The sequence below is a fragment of the Aotus nancymaae genome, unplaced genomic scaffold (genome assembly GCF_030222135.1).
Source record: "Aotus nancymaae isolate 86718 unplaced genomic scaffold, 86718_ANA_hifiasm-v0.15.2.pri h1tg000089l, whole genome shotgun sequence".
In the NCBI taxonomy this organism is placed as follows: Eukaryota; Metazoa; Chordata; class Mammalia; order Primates; family Aotidae; genus Aotus; species Aotus nancymaae.
In genome coordinates, this window is record NW_026988504.1 from 6839952 (window position 1) to 6849294 (window position 9343).

The window sequence follows — 9343 nt, forward strand, 5'->3', positions numbered from 1 at the left end:
GGAAGTTAGAAAAGTCTCTTTTAAAGTTTTTAAATTAAAATTTCACCCTGGTGAGATGGGATTCCAATTCGGGAACTAAACCCAAAGGCAGGCCCTCCACTGGGACCCGAGACTCACAGTGGGAGGGGCACAGCCAAGGCCCCTACTGGGTAGAGCCTGGCCTTTGACCTCAGTCAGCTCCTCAGTGCCACATCAGCCCTGCACATTCAGCAGGAGACGGGGGTGACAGGAGCTATGGGGCCATGACCAGCAATCGGAGGTGGGGAAGAGGCGGTGGGGGAGCTGGGAGGGGAGCCCCGATGCCAAGAGGGCCTTCCACACCTTTGGCCTCAGGCCCTCCCAGGACCCCGCTTGCAGTGGCTGCTGGGTGACTGCTGCAGCAGGGTCCTCTTCCAGGTTACGGAAGGCACGGCTGTGGGAGGAGGCAGCTGACAGACGCCTTGTGCCCCAACATCGTTCCGCTGGCTCTGCAGCACACTCCTACCCTCAAGACTCGGGTGGACGCGGCAGCCACAGCCCTGAGCACCCCAGCTGTGCCAGGCCCATTCTCACAGACATTAGTTATATTTATATATTCATATATATTATAGTTATATATTAAAAAGAGAGAAAAACTTGCCTGAAAAACTCCTGAAGGACCCAAGTGGCCCAGGAAGTTTACTATCCCCCCCACCCACAAAAATTCTTTTATAAAATCTTCCAGTGCGATCTTCGGGAAACCCCCTGCCCTCCCCAGCTCCCCCCTCCCCGGCCCTCCTGTGTCTCCACAACCCTGGGCTGCCCCCAGCTCCAGCCCAGAGCCCGGCGGCGTCCAGTCTCATCTCTGGCCATCCATGGCCGCCATGGCTTTTTGCTGGGCGCCCCCCTGCTGTGCTCCTGGGGGCCACGTGGGCTGTGGGCAGTGGAGGTGGTGGAAGGTGGTAGGGGAGGAGGGTGGGATCCAAGGTGCCTGGTGGCTGGGCGGGGATGAGGCCCAGAAGGGACTGAAGCTTGCAGGCGGGGAGCAGGCTACCGCCGACATGGGGCTGTTGCTCTGCAGGCCCTCGGAGGCTCGGAGCTTGGAGAACATGGCCAGCGCGTCGGGGAAGTTGGGCGGTGTGGCAGGGGTGTTGCTGGGAGTGCACATCTGCGGGAGAGAACACAGGTGTGGGGAGACTGCCTCGGGGTCCCCGAGCCACTGGATGGGGCTCACCCAGGTCAGCCCCTCCTTTACTCCCATTTTTCAGCTTCATTTTCGCATAAGCAGCTTCCATAGGACAAAAGCGCCCTCTCCCCCAAGCCAATACAAACAAAACCCAAAGACAAAACCCAAGAACCTTATCAAAACCAACACAGCTTCATAAGGCCTGGAAAGGACACCCCAAGGAGTAAATGGTTAATTTCGCCCAGGAGCTAAGGTGTCAGATTCAAGTGAGAGGGCAAGGGAGCAGCCCAGGACACCACTGCGCCGCGCCTTCCCTGGGCAAGGAGACCAGCTGGCTGCCCCACCAGCCACCCTCAGATGTTCCCAGGCTGCTGGGCAAGGGAGAGCGGCCAGCAGGGAGGCTCTCCCTCCTGTGCCAACCCTGGAAAAGTTAAACCACCTTGTGTGTGGATGGGTTCACACCACACTAAGGGTGACAGCCACCAGGCCTTGGGGCCTTTCCCCTTATCTTTTAACAATGACACTTAGTGGCTTCAATTATCCCCTTTGTGACAAATGAGGAAACTGAGGCCCAGGAGTCAAGTTTTGGGGCCCAGTGGTGAGGCCTGAAAATGCACCCACAGCAGAGTGCAAGTTGAGAAGATGAACTCCCCAGCTCCAGGGTCTGCAGGCCCAAGCTCTCAACATCCACCAGCCACGCTGCCTGGACAGGGTCAAAAGCCCCGTTATATCTGGACTCCCTGAGGACAGAAACCAGGGATTTCAGTTTCCTGTGTCTGTAGCCTCAGGCCACACACAGCTGGCCTGCCCTTGGCTGAAGACTGGCAGTTTCTCAGTGTGTACAGCCCCTCAGCCCTCTTCCTGGGTAGCTGCAGTCCCGTCTGCTGTCTTCTGCCAGTAGCCTGGGGGCAGGGGTTGGAGTGCCATCCAGGAGCACCTCGCCAGCAGCATGGGCGAGAGGTGGCACAGAGAACAAGGCCACACAAAGCTGGTGGGGACCTCAAAGCCACTTTCTCCCTTTCCCAGGAAGCCATGGGAGTCCTTCTTTGAATTTCTCCTAATTTTAGCAACACCGGCCCCTCCTCCAGGCACAGGAGTTGGGGGAACAAGACTTGAGTGCTCTTTACCTTGAAAGAGGGATCTTTGGCCGGGGGCAGTGCCTCATGCTTGTAATCCCAGCACTTTGGGAGGCCGAGGCAGGTGGATCACTTGAGGTCAGGAGTTCGAGACCAGCCTGGCCAACATGGTGAAACCCTGTCTCTACTAAAAATACACACATTAGCTGGGTGTGGTGATGGGCACCTGTAATCCCAGCTACTTGGGAGGCTGAGGCAGGAGAATTGCTTGAACCTGGGAGATGTGGGTTGCAGTGAGCCGAGATCACCACACACTCCAGACTGGGTGGCAGAGCAAGACTCCCTCTCAAGAAAAACCAGAGGGAGCTTTCACACCCAGAAACCAGGGCATGGTGGGGGCATAAGATCCAAGGGAGGGGGACACCAGCCCACCCTGTTCACTGAGCCCCACGCCATGTCAGCACCTAGGGCACCAAGGGAGCCGCGACCCTTGCCTTCCCCAGGGGCCCCCACGGGAGGCCAAAGGACTCAAAGCAGAGGCCTGGCCCCACCCCGACCTTTCCCCTCCTCCCTCCACTACTCCCTGCCCCCCCCCTCCGGGGCTGACTTCTCGGCAGCAGGAAACAATGAATGAAGGGTGGGGGTGGAGGCCAATTGCATCACGGCATCGTGACCGACTTCCCCAGTTCCCCAAGCCAGCGAGGCCTGTCTCCTCAAACAGCCACCAGGGAACAGCCTCGATGATGGCTGCAGGCCTGTGTTGGCCTGCCTGTGTGAGCTCTGGCAAGTTCTTGAACCTCTCTGAAGCTTCTCTCTGCTTCTGTAAAATCAGGATTTTGAACCAGATGCTCAAAGCCCCCTTGGCCAGTTCTTAAGAAAACCCAGTGTCCCCTGCACCCACTTCAAGTCTGTTGTGCCTTTCTCCACTTCCAACTGGGAAACACTCCTGATCAACTCGGAAGCTTCCTCCACCTGTGGGAATCTGCATTAATCTATGGGACAATCATTTGTCAATTACTCATGATTTCTAGTTTTGCCATTTTGCTGTTACTGGTCTCTAGTGTTTTATTTTTTGTTTAAAATTTTTCTTTTGATTTATTTTGTCTAAAAGAAATTGCCAGGCCGGGTGGCTCACACCTGTAATCCTAGCACTTTGGGAGGCTGAGGTAGGCCAGATCACCTAAGGTCAAGAGTTTGAGACCAGTCTGACCAACATGGATAAAGCTTGTCTCTACTAAAAATACAAAATTAGCCAGGCATGGTGGTGCATGCCTGTAATCCCAGCTACTCAGGAGGCTGAGGCAGGAGAATCGCTTGAACCCGGGAGGTGGAGGTTGCGGTGAGCCAAGATCACGCCACTGCCCTCCAGCCTGGGCAACAAGAGCAAAACTCCATCTCAAAAATAAAAAAAAGAAAGAAAGAAATTGCTAACTGGGTGTGGTGGTTCACACCTATAATAATCCCAGCACTTTTGGAGGCTGAAGCAGAGGATCACTTGAGGCCAGGAGTTCGAGACCAGCCTGGGCGACACAGAGACCCTCCCCTGCCCCACCCCTTTGTCAAAAATAAAATAAGAAAAAAAAAAGAAACTATGAACTTTTTGAGAGCAGGGACAGTGTCCTCAACCCTGAGACTGAGGCACTCATACTTGGCCACTGATGGACACACTGATTATGTGTTACAAAACTTGCCGCTTTCCTTGAGGGTTGCTTCCAAAGGGACTCACCATCTCTTTGGGATTTGCAGGGGACAAGAGGAACTAAACAGGAGGCCACACCAGCTCTCCCTGCGGAGCCTCCCTGTTCTTGGCCCCTCAGAATAGCTGCAGTATCTAGAAGTTCTGAGCTTTTTGGGATGGCCACAGCTGGTGCGGGGAACCTCAGGGGCCCTCTGACAGGAGATGGCAGGGAGCTTCGAGGCTCAAGCACATGTGGGAGCTGGAGATTTCTCATGGTCAAGTGCAGGGGAGGGTGTCTCCTGGAGATGAAATCCTCTCAGGTTTTTAAGAGCCCTGTGGCCAGCGCCATGCCCAAATCATACTCAAATGCTGTTTTTACTTGATTCATATACAGCACCAGCCATTCTAAGAGAAAAACTAGTTTAAAAGGTCAAGACGGATCCCTCTTGTCCTCTGTGACTAGATGAAAACCGAGAGCCAAGCGCAAGGACTCGAAGTGTTAAAAACGCCAAAAATTCACCCTGGAAGCCACAACAGCCTTCCTGGGGAACAATGTTTTCAGATCCCTATCGCTGAGCCCAGCCCCTCCTCCCCCAGCAGGGCTAATAGGTAACTAGCGGGGTAGGATAGAGGAGGGGTGTCCTTGGCCTAAAGCAAGCAGGGTACCCCATGGCCAGGAGGGCAAAGACTCGGGCCTGGGCCAGAGTTAAAAAGAAAGCAAATCCATACCGGGGCCATTTCTCTATGTGCTGGGCTGGTGGAGCTCGACACACTGAGATTAAAGGCACATTCCTGGCCTTATCTTGGGTCAAAATTTGTGTGTCCTCCTGACTTGGTGGATGTATGTCCTTCCAACTTCCCAGTCCCCTTGGGCTTCAGAAGGGTGAACAGATCTTTGTGGGTAGAGCCTGGCTTCCTGAGCCAGGGTGGATTCGTGCCTTTCCTGTTCCCTGTAGCGTTGGGTGTGTGTGTGGAGGGGGAGGGGGGCCGCCACTCAACAGCACGAGGGGCTCCCCATAAACACAAACAACCCCAGCGCCCTCCCTGGGCCCTTCGCCCAGGCTTCCCAGTTCCCCAGAAGTCTGGGCATCATCCGAGCCCCCTCCCCATCCCCTGGCGCTGGGGTCCCCCAGCTCCCGAGCCCCTCGCCAGGCCCCCGGCCCTCTCCCCCTCCCTCCTACCACCAACTCTGGCGCCCCTTCCCCCCAGGGCCCAGTGCCGGGCACCAGTCCCGAGGCCAAGCAGCAGCAGCCCGGGAGGCGGGCCCCAAAGTTGGAAGCGCCAGCGCCGACCCGGGAGCCGCTCTTTCCTGGAAGACATTTTGGCTCTTTGTTTACATTCGCGGCGCGGCGCTCCCCGGCAACATGGCTGTCACTGCCGCGCTGACAGCGGCCCCGGCCCGCGCCCCTGCCCGCCGCCGCTTACCATCTGGTGGTGGTGGTGGCTGTTGGGAATGTTGGTTTCTTGGAAGAACGTGCTCAGCGCGGTCTGCGGACAAACAGGGCAGTGGCACCGTGGGCCCGGGTCCCCACCGGCTCCCCCCGCCTCCGTGCCGGGCCCGCAGCTCCCGACCCTCGGCTGCCCCACGTGCAGAGGGAGCCGGCCCCGGCCCCAGCCCCGGACCCGCGGGACACGCTCGGCTTCCCAGTCGCCGAAAGGAGCGCTTCCCGCCCCCGCCGCTGCCGCCCGGCGTCCCCGACCCCCGCGGCCAGGCTCGCACCTCGAACTGCCAGTGGGCCGCCTGCAGCAGCTGCTTCGCCTGGTCAGCCGCGCAGCCCGCGGCCAGCACGAACTGGTTGATCATGACCTGGTGCCGCAGCTCGTCCATGTTCACCGACATGGCGCGGCGCGGCGCGGGGCCCGGCGGCTCGGGCTGGACGCAGACGCGGGGCTGCGCGGGCGCGGGAGGCCAGCCGCCCGGGGCTCCTGGGCTCCGGGGCTCGCGCTCGCCGCCGCCGCCGCCTCTCCGCCGCCGCCCGCCGGGCGAATGTTGTGGTTCGGCTCCCGCGGCCCGGCGGAACCACAAACAACAGCGCGGGGCGGGGCCGGGTCGACCCAACGTTCGGGGGCCGCCGCTGATTGGCCGGCTCGCCGCTCCGCCAGCGCCCGGCTCCCGTAAGGACGTTCGATTCGAATCCTGCGGCCTGCGGGGCCCGCACTGTTTCTCTTTTCGCCCGGCCGCGCCCATTGGCGGAGCTCGGCGCCGTGGGCCTCCCCGGCATTGGCCGGCCACTGTGTTTTGGCTCATCCGGCCTCGTGATTGGCCACAGCCGTGCGCTCGGGGCGGGGCCGAAGGTAGTGATTGGCCTCCCATGGTCCTGTTTGAACTCAACTTGAAAACCCAGAGTGCCTGCTGATTGGCCGAGGGCCCTCTGTTTGCTGTTGTAGGCTAGGGGGTGGTGCGGCCAAGTTCATTCATTACTTCATTGAAACAGAACATGCTCAGCTGGAAAAGCAAGACAGAGTGGCTTTGACTCATTTCCTCTGAAAGATGTGGTCATCTCGAGAAACAGAATGATCAAAATAGAAAACAGAACCTTTGCAGCTGCTCAAGTCTCAAAAGCATCAAAAGCATATAATTTAAAAAATAACTTTAAAGCAGTCCGATTTGTTCTAAAAATATATTTTATTGAAATATAATGCATATTAGGAAAGTGCGATGTCACAGGTACAGCTTTCAGACTTTTCATCAAGTGAATACCCAGATTAATTAACAGAACGTTACCTGCACCCTAAGAATCACCGTCCTCCCCTCTGTTAATCACTACCCACCACGAGGATCGAGCAGTCTTTCCCTACGTTTTTAGACCAAAGACTTTGCTCTCTGAAGATGGAAGCCAAGATTTATGTACAATAAATTTGATATGCAAGGAAATATGCAAGGGAAAAAGTGAGACTTTCTCAGCGACCAATATCCCAAGCCAAGAATTTTTTCTTGTTAAATCGGTTGACCTAACTGAAGCTTTCATTTCTTTTTTTTTCTCTTGCTTGTCACCAAAGCTAAGATGAAGCTTTAATTTCTACCATATTTAAAAAAAAACAATGGGTGGAGGTGGGGGTGGAGTCTAGGTTTGGGGTGGTTTACACCTATAATCCCAGCACTTTGGGAGGCTGAGACAGGAGGATAACTTGAGGCCAGGAGTTCAACACCAGCTTGGGCAACATAGCACTGACTCTATCGCTACAAAATAAAAATAAACAATAAAAAACAGTGAGTGTTTCTACACAGATACTGTTTCTCCGTCATAGCCCTTTAAAGCCCAAAATTTGGTTGCTGTTGTTGTTTTTGAGACAGGGTTAGAGTGCCATGCTCATGGCTCACCGAAGCCTCAAGTGATCCTCTTTGCCTCAGCCTCCTGAGTAACTGGGACTACAGGCACACACCACCATGCCTGACTAATTTTTGAATTTTTAGTAGAGACGAGGTCTCACTATATTGCCCAGGCTGGTCTTGAACTCCTGGACTAAAGTGATTCTCCTGCTTCAGCTTCCCAAAGCACAGGGATTACACGTGTGAGCCACCATGCCCGGCCCCAAATTTGTTTACATGTGCTGAGCTTCCATCTTCTGGATTAGGGTTTGATCTTCAGGGCTGTGTTTGGGAATTGTAGGGGTGGGAGAAGAACTAGGAGTTTAAGCAGATTGGGGAAGGGGCAGAAGAGATTAGGGAGATAAACATTGTTAGGGATTCACTGTTAGAGTTTCTGTTTCAGGAGAACTTAGTTTTTGATCCGAACTACTAATTACAGAGTATATTTTAACTAGTTAAAGGTCTGCAGAACAGAAAGAGGCTTATAATAAGAAAGCACGCTGTGGTTCTATCCTGACTTTGCCTAAACTGGATTTAACTCTCCATCTAAGAAAACTTGACAATATGTATTTTTAAAGTTTACAAACAAGAAGAAGATTACAACTAACGTTAATGTTTCTGTACTGATGAAAAACAAATTCAGGTACTATAATGAGCTCATTCCACTTAGTCAGTTTTTTGTTTATTTGTTTGTTTTGAAGGAGTAGGAGTCAGCTTTTTCCTGGGAATTGCCGTGGTTGCACTTGGATGCCCTGCAGTACACGTGGGCTGGGACCTGGTGAGTGGCTGGAGAGTCCAATACAGCTTGCAGCCTTCCTGTCCAGTAATTGCAAGGTGAAAACAAAAGTGAGCAGCCGGCAGCACACATTGCCAGGGAGCTGAGGCCGCAAGCAGCCCAGAACAAGGAAGTACTGTCACTGTGGAGCTCCAGGTTCTCACAAGTACTTGCGGGTGTCAAGCATATTAGGGCCGTGAGTAGGAGGGTCTGCCCTGGGCAGCCCTTCTGGCTGTAGTAGAATATCTTTTATGAACCCGTAGGTCTTAATTCAGAAGTTCCCAAGGAAAGCAAGAGTCCAAAATTGCCAAACTTGTTATTTCCTGGATATCAAGGCAGTTTATTCAAAACATTTATGTAATGTTTAACAATTGCAGGGCCCAGCTGTGGGCACCTGGGCGGGGCCTGGAGGGCAAGGCCCCCAAGCCAGAGGAACTCAGGTTCTGGTTATCTTCTGTGGGCCTAAGGTCACTCAGGAACGGAGAAGGAGAGCCAGAGAGCCCGTGATTGGTGGTCCTGAGAGGTGGAAGTGCTTAATCCATATTTTGGCTTTTGAGAATCTGGTTGGAGATGAGTAGCTGGGAAACCTAGGACCGCCTCACTCCTGGGAGAATGAATGAGGTCATGTTCGTAGAGGGCTTTGAGCTGATGCAATGAAAGCAACTGCCTAAATGCAAGGTTATTATTAACTGAAGGTACTATTATTTTCATCTGAGAGGACAATGTATGGTAGGTCAAATAGAGCAGATAAAAACATGCCATGGGCTGGGCACAGTGGCTCACGCCTGTAATCCCAGCACTTTGGGAAGCTGAGGCGGGCAGATCACTTGAGGTCAGGGGTTCGAGACCAGCCTGGCCAACATGGCGAAACCCCATCTCTACTAAAAATACACAAATTAGCTGGCCATGGGGGTGCTCGCCTGTAGTCCCAGCTACTCAAGCTGAGGCAGGAAAATAGCTTGAACCTGGGAGGCAGAGGTTGTAGTGAGCTGAGATCCTGCCACTGCACTCCAGCCTGGGTGACAGAGCAAGACTCCATCTCAAAAAATCATCATCATAATAAAATGGCTTCAATCACAAAACGTGGTAGCCCCGGATAGAAAATCCTTGTTACACCAATGGTCTGGGCTCCAGAACAAGCGGTGAGGCAGTAATCAAGAGGAGAAACAATCTTAGCAGCATTTCCTCTGTTCCCAGATAACAAGGTTGTGGTGAACGCAAGTCATTGAATCATTCCTGAAACAGGGACACAATAGCCGGACCATAACAAACAGCTGCCAGTTACCAAGCACTTCCTGTGAGCCAGGCGGCTCTCTAAGACTTGAATGTCTGTTAACGCCTTTCAATCCTCCCCCAGATT

At 54.1% G+C, this 9343-nt stretch overlaps 1 protein-coding gene across 1 annotated transcript; it reads right to left on the reverse strand.

Annotated features, from left to right (window-relative positions):
• UBALD2 (UBA like domain containing 2) lies at positions 1-5738 on the reverse strand. The gene is made up of 3 exons (XM_021670909.2): positions 5619-5738; positions 5324-5386; positions 1-1126 (listed from the first exon to the last, which is right to left on the reverse strand). The coding sequence occupies exons 1-3, from the start codon at positions 5736-5738 to the stop codon at positions 818-820; spliced, it is 492 nt and encodes a 163-aa protein (XP_021526584.1). The 3' UTR covers positions 1-817.
• Between the last annotated feature and the right edge of the window lie 3605 nt (positions 5739-9343).

What these genes read in the sequence shown, in the direction of transcription:
- UBALD2 (XM_021670909.2), bottom strand. Translation starts at nt 5,738, where the DNA reads ATGTCGGTGAACATGGACGAGCTGCGGCACCAGGTCATGATCAACCAG. An exon ending in CGGCCCACTGGCAGTTCGAG is followed by an intron (nt 5,387 to 5,618) that starts GTGCGAGCCTGG and finishes GTTTGTCCGCAG; the next exon opens with ACCGCGCTGAGCACGTTCTT. An exon ending in GCCACCACCACCACCAGATG is followed by an intron (nt 1,127 to 5,323) that starts GTAAGCGGCGGC and finishes TCTCTCCCGCAG; the next exon opens with ATGTGCACTCCCAGCAACAC.